This window comes from Calypte anna, chromosome 1 (assembly GCF_003957555.1).
Source record: "Calypte anna isolate BGI_N300 chromosome 1, bCalAnn1_v1.p, whole genome shotgun sequence".
Taxonomy (NCBI): Eukaryota; Metazoa; Chordata; class Aves; order Apodiformes; family Trochilidae; genus Calypte; species Calypte anna.
This window is the reverse complement of record NC_044244.1, coordinates 100,724,164-100,740,352: the sequence shown is the minus strand read 5'-3', so window position 1 is coordinate 100,740,352 and position 16,189 is coordinate 100,724,164. Positions and strand designations below refer to the sequence as shown.

The window sequence follows — 16,189 nt, the reverse complement described above, 5'->3', positions numbered from 1 at the left end:
CTACACTAACTTGAATTTTCTCTGAATGTAATGGAAACTATTCCCCTGATACTGTATAGCCAGGACTAGGTAACCAGTATGTACACAGCCTTCATAAAGTCACAGCCTAGGCAAATACATGCTCAGTGCCACAACAAACATATTTTTTATATTAGCTTCATTCTTTAGATGACCACACATTCCAGAAAGCTTAGAATTAATCAAAAAAACCCCAAACATACATCAAGTTATATATATATATATATCCATAAGACCTAGCAAAATAATTTGGCAGCACTTAACATCATGGCTGAGCTTTCCTCTTCAAACCAGAATTCTTCTCTACTGTCCTTCAGAAAACAGTTTAGTAACAATTATCTCAATAAAATACTCCCAGATCTGAAGAGGTAAATAGTTTCTACTGCCCTGTTCCAGGATTTGTTGATGACAGCAATACTGTGTTCAATTAAGTGAAACAGAATTTGCACATTTTGGGAATCCCCAACTCCTTGAAATGACAGATCATACTTAACTACTATACACACCAAATGACCAGGTTCTCAGTGACCACATACTTGGATTGCATTTTTAGATAAGAAAAGAATTAGTATAACTAGAAAAAGCTGCAAGAAGTGCAAAGATAGCCATCCAAAAGTAAATTCCTACCAGCAGTCTGCAATACAGCAGAAGACTGAATTTTTCTATGCCAGCCTGTTTTCTGGTCATCTTCCAGAAGCACCAAATGCAAGGAGAAACTGCCACAAGTTATTTATCAATTGCACAGCCATGTAAAACCAAGGCAGTCACTAGAGTGAATTACTAACTACAAAGATAGAGCAGAAGAACTGTTCTCCCCTAGTACCCTGAAATGCTCAAGGATTAACTTCTTCCTTCCTGAAAGTGAAAGGAGTTCCCAATTCAGTTATTTATGACTGTGAAATTGACCTTAACAGAGAGATTAAACCCTGGAGCAGGGTTCAGGGACATCTAAAATCCAAACACTTTCCTATTTCAACACATACTGATATAGCTCCATCACCTGCTGGAGGTGTCTTTTGTACAGTTAAGATAAGCTTCTTTATTTATACAGTATCAGTCATCTTGAATCATCTACTCTCAGCTATAGTGAGACTCACAGGAAAAAAAAAAAAAGAAGCTGTGAAAATAGCACATAGTGCAAGCCCTAAATTATAATGACAAATTATTCCAGTACAACAACTCTAGTATAGACTTTAGCACCTACACAATCCTCAATTGCCAATAGCTTTCATTCAACTGCACACAAATTAGCTTCCTTCCTCTAGGCTTCCTCTAAGTTTGGTCCATACAGAGAACAGCAACTTACTGACATCCATTACCTCAGTGAAGGAAGTCACATCTACCTGGAACACAGATGTAGAAATACTATTAAATCGATCTGATGGAGGAAAAAAACACAAGCAAGCTCACATGATGCTTCAACTCCTACGAAATGTAGACTATTAAATTACTTCCTTCAAAAGACTGTGAAATGTGTATGTCTTCCACAGTACAGCCACCCAAATAACCATGCAAATGATACTTCTTATCAAAACACAAACATATTACTTACTTTAGAAAGTCATCGAATTTCACAGCAAAGTCTGAGAACATCTATATACTTCAGTTTCACTAAAGTGTAAATTTTGTTCTGATTTTCCATTTCCTCATATAGTAATTATTCCCAGCTTTATTCTTTCATAACCTAGCATCAATCCAGCTCACATGTATTTATTCTGCTCACAAACCTTTTTCACAGTTTTAGTTACACGAAGAGTTTTAATATAAATCTTAATTACTAGCCACTAAATACTAGTAATTTATAGTTCTTACACAGCTTCTATCTTGTTTCTAACTACACTTAAAAAACAGTTAATGGAGAACTACTGATACCTTTGCATGCAGGAGATTAGAGTTCATTATTCCATTACAGACACAGAATTTTGATGCCATAAGTAATTTCCCAAAACAGCAATGATATCAACAGAAGCATTAACATATCAACAGGAAACAAAAACTGTCCTTTTGACATCGCTGATACACATTTTGCTGTGAACCTGACCCTCCATTGGTGTTTTGTCATCGTTTGTAGATTCACACGAGTTTGGATCTTTTTTTTTTTTTTTAAAGATACTTTTAGGAAATGTGAACATGACATTCTAATCAAGATCACTACAGGAACATAGCAGCATACCTTGTTTAAGATGAAAAACATTCACCTGCTTTTTAGTAGATCTGTCACGTTTGCTATGGTTTTTGTTTGGTTTGTCCTTCATTTTGGTGGTTTGGTTTTGGGTTTCTTGGTTTGCGGTTTTTTAATGGTTTTTGTTTGTCTGTTTTTTGTTTCTCTGTGTGTGTGTCTGTGTTGAGAATATCTACTCCTTTGTTTTCTCTCAGCAAGAAATACAAACGAGTTCAGATCCACCTAATACATCTCCATTCCCTGCACCCTCTAATTTTCTCACATTTTCTCCATGGAGCTCCATCACAGCCACAGAGCGCAGGATAACCCAATTGCAGGGGCTCCCTGGAACCTACCTGACCCCTTCCTCCTTTCTCAACCAGGACCGGCCTTGGAAATCAGACCCAGATAACAAGGCTGCATCATGCATTTTGGTGGACGATCTTTTTAATTATTTATTTCGCTTTTCTCTTTTCACTCCCGTTTCCAGGCGCGGCGCTTCCCCCGAGCCCTCCGCCCGCAGTGGGCACCGCTCCGCCCGCCGGGCCGGGGCACAGCCAGAAGCAGGATGCCAAGAACGGCACCGGGCGGGCACCAGGGCCCCACATTGCCCTCGGGAACACCGCGGTCACAGCCCCTGACGAACGGCAGGGCACGGGAAGCACACAGAGCCCGGGGCGGGTGGTCCCCAGCCACGCCGAGGGCTGCCCTGGAGGGGGGCGGGAGGAGCGGGCGGGGCTATAGGGGGAGGGGAGGGGGAAAGAGATAACCCGCGGCTGCAGCGCTGTCCGCCCCGCCGGCGAACAAAGCCCAGGTGGGCCCCGCAGCGCGCCCGCCCGCCCGGGCACCGCGCCTCAGGCGTCGCTTCCCCGCCGCACCCACGGGCGGGCAAGGGCCGAGAAGAGACGCTCCCCGCCTCGAGACAAGGGCTGGCGGAGACGGGAGTCCCCCCCCTCCAGCCACCTCCCTCCTCGCACACAGACACAGGGGCGGAGGTGCGGTGTAGCAGTCGCTCCCCGGTCAGCGCGGGCGAGGCGGGGCGGGCAGCAGCCCCTCACCACCATCCCCCTTCCCCGCCCTTTCTCCTAACCCGACGGGAGCCGCCGCCTCTCCCCTCCAGTTTAGCTCGGTTCGATCCCCTCCCCTCCACCTGCGGCCGGCGCCCACCTGCGGACCAGAGCAGCACGAAGGACGTCGTCGCCACCACCACCCCCAGCGTCCGCGGCGCCTCCATGGCGCGGCGCGAACGGCGGACACCCAGCACCGGCGGCTCCGTCCCCACGGCTCCCGGCGGGCACCTCCTCCGCCCCCCGCGTCACCCAGCAGGTGAATCAGCCGGGCCCGTCACTTCCGGCCGCCACCCGCCCCAGCCCCTCCCCGCCGGCGGCTCGGCGATGCCCGGCCCCGGCTGCGGCACCTGATGCCGCCCCTTGCCCGCCCCGGGCTCGGGATCAACCCCGCGGGGCCGGCGGCAGCGCGGCCACACGTGCCGGCACACCTCGGCGAAGGGCTGGCCCCCCTCTCCGCCCGGCACCCCTCGGCGCCCCCTGGCAGGCAGGGCTCTGTGGAGCCTGTCCTGCCTCGTGTCCAAGCGAAACGTGTCCAAGCGCCCGAATAATCCCGGGGTGAGGGGGTGGAGGGGGCTCCGTGGTAGGCTAAGGGAGGACACCCGGGGCGCCGAGAACGCGAGGCGGGCGGGCTGCTGGGGGGAGGCGGGAAGCACCGCGCCCCTCGGCAGCACCTGGCTCCTGCTGACACCCGCTGCGCCAGAAATGCGGTGTCTTCATCAGTCCCCATAGCAACGCCAGTCGAGTGTCTTGTGCTTCCCTTGCAGAGCGCATACGGCTTTCGACTGAAAGATCTGGAACCGAGGAGAACTCGCAGCCCAGACAAAAGGCTGATAAGAGCCTCAGTGAAAGAGCACAAGCAGAGTTTCTTCTGTAGCGTGACGCAGTTGCACGGTACCCAAAATGGCAGCTCCACCCGATCCCAGAAAAGCGTGGTTTGTGCTCCACGGACAGCAAAACTCTCTGTGGCACTTATCGGAAGATAAAGCAAGACTTGGTGAGGTATATTCTCCATAACTGTGTGCGTTGTGTGAACTTGATGCTGTGCATAGATTACTATGTACAGCAAAACTACTAACATATGTAAGGAAGAAGTTCTTCACCGTGAAGGTGCTGAGACACCGGCACAGGTTTTCCGGAGAGGTGGTAGAAGCCCCATCCCTGGGAGTTTTTAAGGTCAGAGTAGACAGGGCTGTGAGCAACCTGATCTAGTGAGAGGTGTCCCTGCCCACCACGGTAGGGGGGTTGGAACTGGATGATCTTAAAGGTCCCTTCCAACCCTGAAAATTGTATTATTCTGTGATTCTGTTTCTGTCCCTAAGGTGTAGTCTCATAAAGGCTTAAGCTGGAATGGTACCATTTCCCATGTTATGTCCACAGCCCTATCTATATTAAGAAAGCATCCCTATAACCAAATATTTACACAAATCAGAAGCCATGTAGTCTGGGTTTTGCAGTCCAAGCAAACTTTCACAGGAATCTTCTTATGCGTGTTATTTTTCTCTGATGTCCATGCTAAGTAAAGTTCAAATACATTTTTATATGATATATAAATACATATTTTTATATGATTATGTTCTACATGTATGAGATGAGAGTTTAAAAGCCAAAGTTTTTTATGCCCTTGTTGGAAATGAGCTTGGATAACTGCTCGAAGGGTATTTTCCCAAATAATTTGCTACAAAGGAGGTTGTAGGCCTGTTGTGCAATAAAGGATTCCTAGCGATTAAATTGGCAGTGTCTCTGTTTCTGCTGGAATAATGAATATATGACTGTGCACAAATGCCTTTCAAAAATCATTGGATTCTCATAAGTAAAGCAGCAGCATTTACCTACCGGGTCTGAATTAGCTTTTTGATAAACAGAGTAAATGCATCATCATTTTCCATGAAAGTGCAGAGAAGTACCGCTTCCATCTTCTAAGGATATGATACTTCACAGTGTCTGTTAGATCTCCTTTTAAAAACAACTCTATAAAATGCTGGATACGATACATAAAGCACACAAATTGGGAGATTTCAAGGATTTGATTTAATTAGAGAACAGAATTGTCTTTTCCTTCTATGAAGGAAAGAAAATATAATTAATGTATTATTAACCTAAAAGAACCAGAACCTCAAAGTGGGGTATTGAGATATTTCTTTTTTTCTGTTACTTAATATATGCTGCAGACTTAGGCTTTAAAGGGTGATTTGCCTTGAGGATCCCAGGCTGACTGGATGAGCAAGGCTTTTTGCTCTACATCCACTTGTGTCAACACAGAAATTATATACCGTGGAAAGTATAATGAGGCAATCACAGTCATTGCAGAAAGAGAAAATGATTAGTCATTAGAATGGAGATGCTCACCCTTCTGTGAAATAAATCCTAGCTGGTAATTAAAATAAATACCGTACTGCATTTAGGAAACATGAGGTCTGCACTTTGACTAGCCTAGACAGACCTGTTCCTGGTCTCATTTAAACCAAAAGTAACACGTGCGCAGTCATGTTTACACTCCTGAAAATTGTTCACACTCTTGCAAATTAAGAGTACACCAGAATACAATGTTTAATTAATAATTATTTTTAAAAACCAAAAAAATCCCTGCTTCCCCATTGCAAATGCTGGTCAGGTTAATAAGGCATAAAGCTACCAGATTTATTAGAGGATGTGACAGTCTGTAGCTTTTGAGTGGCCTGTACTTCCTGGAATACTAAACACAACAAGGGAAAAATGTAACTCTGAAAATGACCAAAGCTATTTCACTCACAAAGGAAAAGGTCAGGTTCAAAACTTTTTGAACAGATTTCTGCTAATGCCTTCATTTTGGATCAAGCCCAAAAAAGAATGCAGGGTGAAGGCATAATCCAGCTGACACAGAGGAGGTAGCCACTGGCCTAGAGCCTTGCAATCCAGACCCACATTTTGCAAATTGGTAACTGTTTCGCATTCCTTTTTTTGGCAAATTCTGTTTCATACTCAGAGATCTAAAGACTTATGTAAAATATAAAAAAAAAATTTCAAACGTTTAAGAAAAACTTAAGGGTGAGAACCCCCACACTAGTGTTACCCTAAATGTACTGGGTTTTTTTTTAATGCAACAATATCAATACAATTTTAGGTTTGTTTGGGTTTGGTTTTGTTTTAAAAATGAAAGGGTTTACACAAGAAGCACAAATTCAGAAGTGATTTTAAATTAAGTTTACAAAATGGTGTGGTGGAGCTGTTCAGTACATCCAAAACTAAACTTTTCACAACTTGAACAAAACGGTTTGTGTATTTCTGCAACCTTCCTGTACTTTTTCAAGGGAAATTTTCCACCAATTTTGACTTAAGGCTGTGAATAATTTGTGTTCTTTGCTTTGGAAATGCTTCCTTATCTGCGTAGCTTCCCACAAAGTGGAATTCGTTTAGTTTTTCAAGGGGAAAGTAGAAAAGCATCACCTGAAGTTACCCATAGGCTTGTCCTACAGAAGCAATGAAATGGAAATAATCCGTTCTTGTGTCACACAAATCTCACTGTGCCATACAAGGATAATGTTATAAGTTAATATAATTAAGTTATAATAAGGGTTATTTTCTGTTTCAGTTCCTAGTTCTTGAGGGAAATTCCCCATAGGGCTGTACATTTCCTAACATGGGTAACATGTCTGAAGTGCAAGAGAAGGAAATGAGAAAGAAAGATAAAAGAGAAGGAGCAAATATTCTCCTTGTGACTTTGGGTCTGGATTTCTACTTGTAGGAGGGAGCTGTTGCATTTTTTTTCTGGGACACATTTTTTCTTCTGGATCAGCAGACTCCCATCAGTTTACTCTGTAATTCAAGCCAGAGCCAGCACAGGGGAAGGGGAATGCATGGTTATTTGGCCAGGAGAGGGGCAATTGGGGCAGGAGGACAGAACAACCATTCCTGCTCAGCAGTTGCAGGCTGCTGTTGTCAGGTGAGAGTTCACCTGGAGGTGGTTTGTTTAAATTGGAGGTGCTGCTCAACCCCCAACCCCACTTGTGTACTTGTGCTGGAACCGGAGCTCATGCCACTAGCTGATAAGTTAATTTGGGAAGGCAGGCTGGCCCAAGAGGAGTACCTTTTATTTTCAGCCAGCTGAGGTCCCTGAACTGTTTTCCTTCTTATTTGCCTGTGTGCCAGCTGGCATAAAAATAGGAGGGCTGGGTGGCAGGCAGGGAAGGGGCAGTACCATGAATCAGCTGGGCTCAGCTTAAGCTGCTCTGGCACCACAGCCAGAGCTGCGAGAAGGGTAAGGTCTAGCTTGTGCAATCATTTTTTGCCAAAATAATTTTCTTCTTTGCTTATAGTGGTATCCATTCCCCGATGTGAGGAACAGGCACTTGTGTACTTACTGCTCGGCTTTCTGGTGCTAGCTGTCCTTATCAACATTAGTTAAACCAGCCTAAGGCAAATCGGGCTGATATGCTGAAAATAGCTGCCAGAGTCAAGAGATAGTTGTCATTAAGGTCTCATCAACAAAGAGAAATTACAGCAGTGGATTTTAGAAGGCAAAGTTTCAGAGCATGAGGTATTTAGTAATAAAGATTTGAGTCCAGGCTCTCTCGTTATGCTGCAGCTGGCAGAGCTTGGCCGTGTCACCTTCTGGAGGCCAAGGTGTGCAGCTTCCCAGCTGAGACAGGTCCAGCAAGGTGCTACCACCCCCTTCCTCACCCAGGCATCCACAGGGAGAGTACCCCAGTGATGCCTCAGAGGAGCCACCCATCTGCACACATGGAGTGAAACAATGATAGGGTTTTCCCTTCTCCTTTAGCAGCCTTGGGCTAGTTCCAATTAAGCTTTCATGCTCTTGCTACCTTTTTATAATGATAACTAAATGCAAGCCATTACTGAGGAAAAGAAGAAGGAATAAAGGAAAAAATAGCTAACAATAGCTTGGGTTTAATATCCTTAATTCAGGTTAATGATTTTCAAAGACTGTCTTGTTCAGTGTTACAATTTAACAGCTTTCACATTTAGCACTTAAGTCAAATGACAGTTGCTATCAGGGTAAATTTCACACCTTCCTGAGCTCCTCTTTTGGAGAGACAATTTTTAGCAAAGATGTTTTAAGAGGGCAGTAATGCACATCTTTGTGTCCCTGTGATACTTGAGCTTAGAAATACAATTTACCTCAAATAGTTTTCTTTCAGAGGTTACTAGAATGTTTACATCACCTAGACACAAAAACAAAAGCAGAAAGAAGAAAAAAGGAGCGCTATTTCCAACTGATGGCAGTGACAGTTGACCCAAACTTAAGGCTACATATTTATGCTGTAGAAGGGAAGCAAAATCTCAGACATACAAGATAGATTTGATTTGTTTAAAGTCCAGAAGAGGACTGCATGGTGTGATAGATTTTTACAAAAGTATTTATGCTATACATTTCTGATTATTTATATATTGGAGGTGTGTATCTATTCAAACTCTGATTGTACATGCAAATGGCAGTAAAAGAACAATGTTGGCTGGAACATTATCAGATTGACAATACAGATCTGTCCTGTAGCAAACTATTTTTCTGAGCTAATACTCATTCCAGTTATGTGTTGATTGAAGTAAACTTCCTTTAAGAGGAAAAATAGATGTGATTTCCTGAAATGATGAGGAAGTGCTTCTTTTTAGTAGCTGATCATCTCCAAAAGAGGTGACATTCACATTCCTCTCCATTTTCTCTCTCTTTGCACTGAATTTCAGCTATTGTATTTGCTGATGGCTGTATGAGCCAGCAACAGCATTTCACAGAAAGAACAATCTCAGTTCCCCTCTCCTCCCTTTCATCTCTGCAGTCACCAGACATTCCCTTGTGCCAGCTTTGATAGTCATCTGACAACTTAGTGAACTAATTTAGCTCACCAGATGAGCAAATAATTACTCCTCTCTGCTTTTTTATCAGCTTGGTTTACCTGCAGAATAGATTACTGACCATTGCTGGTGTTAGAAAAGCTACTCAAGCAAGGAGAAGGAGGTGAGGCTGTGAGAAAGGACTGGAAGAACAGGCCCATGCTTGTTGGTTGTAGCAGTAACTAGATTTTCTCAGCTGTCTCATTAAATTTGGCCCTTAGAGTGGAATTAGCTGTATCATAGGGCAGTTCCATTGCCCTACAAAGAAGTGCTGCATTCTCACTCCTACAACTGGCTCCTTGTGAAGGGGAACTCATCATCAACACCCAGCATCCATCCAGGGGCTATATTCTTAACATGGATCCTTAAAATTACAGACAGAAAAGGAAAGCAGTTATGTGCTTCCTTGCAATGTTAGCATGAATCTGGGTTGTATTCTCCAGCTGGAGCCGCACAGTACAGAGGAGATTCTTGCGTGGCTGGGATGGAAGTGATCATTATAGAGCTAAAAGGGCAAGGGAATTACAGAAGCCATCCATGAATAAGGCTGACAGGTGCAGAAGTTGGCATCTGTGGAAGGAGAGAGGGTGTTTGCAGTATGTTTTTCTAGTGCCTAGAAAAAAAGGATTGTCTGCTGAGAATCAAACAGGCAAGGCTAGGAAAAGGATCCACTTTTCCAAAGGAGAGAAAGGAGAAACTATACCTGAAAACCAAGGGCAGTTGTGAGCTAAGAGTAGCAGGAAGGGGTTTCTCCAGCCATTCAGTGGATACAATTGAATAGGACAATAATCACAGATATGGCAGAGGCAATGGCATTTCATACCTAATCTTCAAATCCAGGTCAGTGTTGGTAGTGAAGAGCTAGCAGCTGATGGCTGCTTGGACTGTGTCATGAATTTACAGATTACTTTGTTTGTGCAAGGCATTTATAAATGGCAGTTTAGCACTCCAGCCTCTTTGGTGTCTGTATATACCACTTAAGACACCAGTGATAATTTCTGAACTGCTACTCAGCTGCCACTGTCTTACTAGGTAGCCCAGTTTCTCCTGGTTATCACTGCTGTCATGTTGCTCAGTCACTAGCAAGATGCTCATAGCCCTTTCCTGAGATGAAATCCCAGAACTCCTGAGGCAAGATTCTCCATATCCAGGGGAAGCTACTTGTTCATAATAAGCTTGAAGCCTATGTGTGAAGTGGCAGGAGGGACAACCTGCGACCTGGACTGCACAAGCCTGCTATGCAGTATCAGGAATGACTGCCTTAACAACAGCCTTGTGATACAACCATTAGACAGTGTAAGTAGCAAGCTGGTGCTTTAAGACAGGAGATAACTGCATGTAACACCCACTTCATCTAACATTCATTTGCCTATTCTGCCAATGAGACCAGATCCCACAGGCATGCTCTGATCACTCCTAACATCTGTGGCTTGCCAGCTCACGTGTCTGAAGGGCTGGGTACAAGCCCAGGGTAGATGGAAGGACAGAGTGTCAGCACAAAAGAGAACAGAAGGAATAAAATAACAGGGTAAAAATAAGAGATAAGGAGTGCAAGTACAGGATGGGAAAACAAAGTGTTTCATCTGGTACTTGCAAACCAATCTTTGATGCTGAGTAAGGGAGGAGCTCATACCTGAAGATCTCAAGATGAGGTAGGTAAGTAGGTAGGTGCCATTTCAGGTCCATTAGGTGTGGTTATACAAAGTCAGTTTCTTTAGATGCCACACGCTTTACTCACTGTCCCACATTTCACCTTTCACTCTTTACCCATGTTAGATACTCTACTCAGCTGGCTAAGCACAGTATTTCTTGCACAGGTGGCTGATATTCCCCTTCCCCAGGGGAGCCTGGTTGGTTAGCTCAGGACTGTAAAAGCTGCTTGTCACAGGAGCTCAGGTGTTTCAGGGCAACTGCAACTATTCTCAAAGCCAGGGTCTTCACAGGTATGTCAGTGTTAACTGCTCTTGTTGCCATCAGAATAGTTGACACTGAGGGTCTGTGTGTTGGGACTTGCAGTTATAAAGACTTTGGTGGTACCTCCATCTAATATCTATTGTTGCCAGACATGATATGATTGAAGAATGAAAATTTTCTCAAATTTGTTTGAAGCCTCATGCTACTCAGTCTTTTCTTTTAAGGCATCAGCTCCTGCTGCCATGAAAACTTCGACTTCCATCAAAATTAACAAATATCCAAACTCCTGTTTGCATCTGCTTGTTGGGAAGAAGACCTGCAGAAATCACTCATGTACACAAAAATACTCTTTGGTTTTGTTTTTTTCAATAAGGCTTTTGATTATTTTTTTTTTAATGCAGCCTTAGTCTTTGGAGGTGTGAAGGGAAGGGATTTACAAACAAAAAAGTTTTTGTTTGCAGGAGTACATAATAAAGTTTCCTTGCACTTTCTGAGGTGGATACCACCTCCTCCTCCTCCTCATTTCCCCTTGACTCCTGCTTCTGATTAATCCTCAACTTTGCTTCATCAGGTTCCTTTCCTTAAGTTCCACTTTTTCTCAAGTGGACATGCATACAGAATAGGTTTAACTACGACAAACCCTAAAACCTGAAAATGTGTCTAGCAGTGCCTAGAAGCTTGAGAATGCTGAAATAGCTATTGTGAGTCCCTTATAGATGTCCCTGCTCTAAATAGTGTTGTGCATCAAGGGGTTCTGCACAACCAGAAGATACATTGGCAAGTGTGACCTGAAACACCCTTCACTGCTTCCCTCATCATAGCCACACCCTCTGGGTACAGCAGGGCCTTTGGCCCATGAAATCAATTTTTTTTTTTTTTTTTTTTTTTTACAGAAGCAAGTTTTTGATTACTGACTCTGGAAGTTGTGGAGGAGCCTTCCCCCACAGAGTCAAAAATAAAGGTCTAACAGCTTTCAGTGCAGAACTTTACCCATTTCTGGAAGGGAGTTTATGATGTGGCTGCTTGAGATAGCAATGGACATTTTTCACTGACCTGAAGAAGGCCCCCTCAGAGGTGCAGGTGTCTTTAGGGAGATTTTTTTTCCCAGATCAGTGCATTTAAACAGTGTCCTGTCATAAGGGAGTGTTACAGTTTGTGTTCCAAGTAGACATGGATGCATTTAATATCATACTGCCATAAAATCAGTAAAAACTTCACTTGGTAACGTTTTTGTGTGTGTGTGTGTGGAGGTGTGGGGTTTTTTTGTTTTTCTTTTTTCTGATTGTGGTTTGTTTTGGTTTTTGTTGGGTTTTTTTGTTGTTTTGTTTTTGTTTTAGGTAGGGTCATGTAATTTTCCTTTCTACTGTATAAACAGGTTGGGTTGGTTTCAGTAGTGCTTTTTAATTGCATTAGCTCAGGAAAAAGTGCTGACAGTGGAAGGAGTTCACATTTTTACTGATAACAACCTTTGTCATGTCTTGTGTAACTATTTACAGTGAAACCTGTTTTAAATGACCTCCCAGTATTTGCCCAGTAGAAGTAGCCCCTAACTGGAAGCCTAATACTGCTAACCCAATGGCAAGTTATAATAATGCCACTGCTTATTTCAAGTGCTGCTTATTGCAGAATTGTGTATGTTTGGGAACACTGGCAAGTAGTCCTCTACAAAGAAATGAAATTGCATTTCAAATTCTGTAATTCGTTTTGTTCTGAGGGCATTTTTCCTGTTCCTCCATGGTTTCAGCTCTTTGTCTCTCATTAAGACAGATTTCAGTGGTGGATGTCATCCTGAATTATGTTTTAATCTTTCATTAATTAGTGAAACTATCCAGGAGGAGGGGCAAAATGTATTCAGGAGTTCATGACATGCAGAGGAGAGTGGGGGTGCAAGACACTCAGAGTTAGTTTTGCTGTTTGTTGAAATCGCTGGGCAATTTGCTTCATCTGTTTGTTGATGTTGTTTCATCTGAATAATTGTATAATTAAATATTTGCTTGTCTGAAAAGGATGGTATGAAAAACTAAAATCAATAACTTGCTCTTGGCAAAACACTTTGTCCCACCCCTTGGTGCAGAAAATGCTGAAGTGCAAGGAATGTTATAGGTGCTACGTCGATTTCCTAGGACAAGTTAATGCATTTTATGACCTCACACCGAAAGTTCAGAGATCTGTTTACAGTACGGGGAGGCAAAGGCTGGTGCTGGGTCTGCAGCGACTTCAGAAGCCACAGTCCCGGCCCTTCCCTTCCCCTCCCCCGTGCTCTCCCTGCTCTGCCGGGGCAGCGCTCAATGCCTTGCAGCCACTGGGGTGATGGGATCAGTCAAATCCCACAATTTAAGAGGAAGGAAAGATGCATCAGCCCAGGACAGATGGGGCTCCAGCCTTCCTCTTTCAGCGGCAGGAAGCAAACTTTTAGATCAGGTCAGCTGCCTTGTGAAACCTTGAGACAGCCCGTATCGATGAAAGTTATGGATACTTCACCTGCAGTAGAGGCTGCAAGAGAAATCTTGGCACCCTGGAACAAAGGGCCCAGCTCCTGTCGAGCTCAGAAAGGTCAGAGTTTCCCCTCTGAAAGCTGCAGCTTCCCCAGCCCCCAGCTGCCAAAACTCCCCCACTGGTAGGAGCCATCTGCACCCACCATCCAGACCATGACTCTGGGATGCTACTGCTCTCCACAGCTACCTGAAAGGAGGTGTAAGTCTCCCAAGTAACGAGCAATAGAACAAGAGGAAATGGCCTCAAGTTGTGACAGATGAGGTTTAGATTGGATATTAGGAAATTTTTTTTCACCCAAAGTGTTTTCAGGTACTGGAAAAGGCTGCCCAGGGCAGTGGCGGAGTCACCAGCCCTGGAGGTTTTAAAGAGATATGTAGATCTGGTGATTAGGGACGTGGTGTTGTGGTGGGCTTGGCAGTGTTAGGTTAATGGTTGGACTCAATGATCTTAAGGGTCTTTTCCAACCTAAATTATTCTGTGGTTCTGTCATCGTGGCATGATCACAGGATCATTTTTTGCAAAAAGGCAAGGATGGCCATGTGGCTGGGATTATTACATCAGCTGAAGTGATTGTCAGTCTAGATAAATCTGCTCTTAAAAGACTGTTAAAAATATGTATCCTATTGTCCGTCCTAAAGTCTCCAGTCATTAATTATGACTCTATTTCACTAAGTATGCATAATTAAATGCTGATCTGTGCCCAAGGATTGTGTGTACTCTGTTGTCTGAAGCTAGTTTCCTTTTAATGCTCCTAAAGGTACACAATTAAATTGTCATAATGAACGAGCTATTTCAAGATACTTTCCCAGTGAAGATAAGGCACTTTAATTTTACCACAAAGTAATATTCCTTGAATGGTAATTGATATGGCATTATAACCTGATGCCAGGTCAAACATTATTGATTTTCAGGCTCTTCTTATGGATGTAGCCGCCAAGCTTATTTTTTTGTAGTCATTTAAGATGGTACTATTCCAGATTCCTCTCCCCACTCCACCTCACACCTCCCATTGGAGATTACTATTCCTATAGGAGAAGCAGCAAAATACCAGATGTATCCACACCTCAGTTACTTCATTCTACTGGTTGGAAATTCACCAAATGAAAGCTTTCAGCTCAGCAGCTTCAGGATGAACTGCAGTGACCAGAAAAAGGGGAGGAAGGAGAACTACCCTGGTTTTTTTTTCCTGCTGTTTTTGCCTGGCATAAATTTAGGTGGCTGGAGGGTGGGGGGTAGTATCTTAGCAGAGGGAGTGAGGTAGGATGGTCTATTAACTAACCTTTGTTTTGTTTTTTTTAAAACTATCCTCCAAGTATTTTTAGTCTTGAACAGAACTATGGAGAGGATATTTCAAACTGACCGCTTAGGTAAAAAAAACAAAACAAAAAACAACAAGCCAAAAAACAACCCAAGGTATAACAATGCAATTTAGTCAATGTATTGAAGAAGAGAGTGGATCAGGCCAAACTGTTTATGTGAATTACTTAATGAAAAATTAAGACTTGTAATATATGCTAATGAATTTGTGTTCATAACTACTAGTAATTCAGGGTTAAACTGAGAAAGAAGCTAACAAAGCAGCCGAGACATTTCACTTTCCCATACAAAGCAGCTGAGACATGTCATTTTTCTACTAGAACAATGTAACCAATACAAGGTCCTAACGGGATTAATTTCTAGCTAGCAAATAATTAAAGTGTAAGTCTTTTCTTCTGTAACTCTTTTCTTAAAACAAGTCTTGTTCTAAAAGCAAGGTACTGCCAAGGCCAGCTGGACAGTAAGGGATGTGAACATCCGCACAAGAAGACTATAAAGATATCATCACCAAGGGATAAGAAGAAATTATGGCTGGGGTCTTGTAACAATATTGCTTTGTAACAACCTAATGAAGTCAGCAAGAACTAAGAATGTAGTAATGTTGTAACCTCCCCCTTTTACTGTATAAATACCCTAACCCCTTTTCCCTTAACCCTTTGGAACTCTTTGTCCGGCGCAAGCTGGGGGGTTCCCCGGATCCGAAAATAAATACCTTTGCTGTTTAAAGACTCAAACTCTGTCTCTAAACAGTTTTGTTTGGCCTTTTTCGGCTTCAGTATGCAAAAAGTTAAGAGACATCTAGTCAGGGAAAGTACTAAGTACCTCTAAGGAAAGTATGAAATGGACAGGTGATTATGATACAAATAACAGCACCTAATTGCCTGCTTACTAGCAAACTATTCATATTTCCTCAGGGAGAGAGAGAGGCTTTAAGGAAGGATGTGGAATAAATTAATTTAGTGGCTTTTTTTTTTTGGAGGGGGTGGGGGGTAGGATGGTTTGGGAGGGAAGCCTTGATGCCACTGAGTATCAAAAGATAAAACAAGAATGTGTAATGGTCAATAATATATGATGTCCCCTGACATAGCAGAGGCCACAGAGATGAAGACTGAAAGGATGTAAGAAAATACAGATAGAGTAGATCTTGGCCAGCACAGGACCAAATCAAGTGGTATTTATAGCATGATAGAAAGAAGAAAATAATGCAGAGACACACAAGCAGAGGTTGTATGGTCGAAGTGATGAGCCTGGTAGAAACGTGCTCATATTAGAATTTAGGAAACAAGATTGTATCTGCTGAACTGGGGGAAAAGTGCTGGCAGCAGCTTATCTACATGACCTTCCTATAATATAAGAAGCAAACACTTTGGAATTTAAGAAAAGCTAC

At 43.2% G+C, this 16,189-nt stretch overlaps 1 protein-coding gene and 1 long non-coding RNA gene across 3 annotated transcripts in view; one reads left to right on the top strand and one right to left on the bottom strand.

The window, feature by feature from the left end:
• Positions 1 to 3,511, bottom strand: part of CXADR (CXADR Ig-like cell adhesion molecule) — a 36,019-nt gene extending 32,508 nt beyond the window's left edge. Inside the window, exon 1 of one of the 2 annotated variants that reach the window (XM_030454232.1) lies at positions 3,347 to 3,511. In XM_030454232.1, the coding sequence (XP_030310092.1) occupies positions 3,347 to 3,413 (67 nt within the window). In that variant the 5' untranslated portion in view covers positions 3,414 to 3,511. The remainder of the gene's footprint in view (positions 1 to 3,346) is intronic. The other variant, XM_030454240.1, reaches the window with a different exon arrangement.
• LOC115598580 lies at positions 3,430 to 15,431 on the top strand. The gene is made up of 3 exons (XR_003987750.1): positions 3,430 to 3,505; positions 4,014 to 4,243; positions 15,236 to 15,431. It is a non-coding gene; the product is annotated as an uncharacterized LOC115598580 (long non-coding RNA).
• Positions 15,432 to 16,189: the final 758 nt, after the last annotated feature.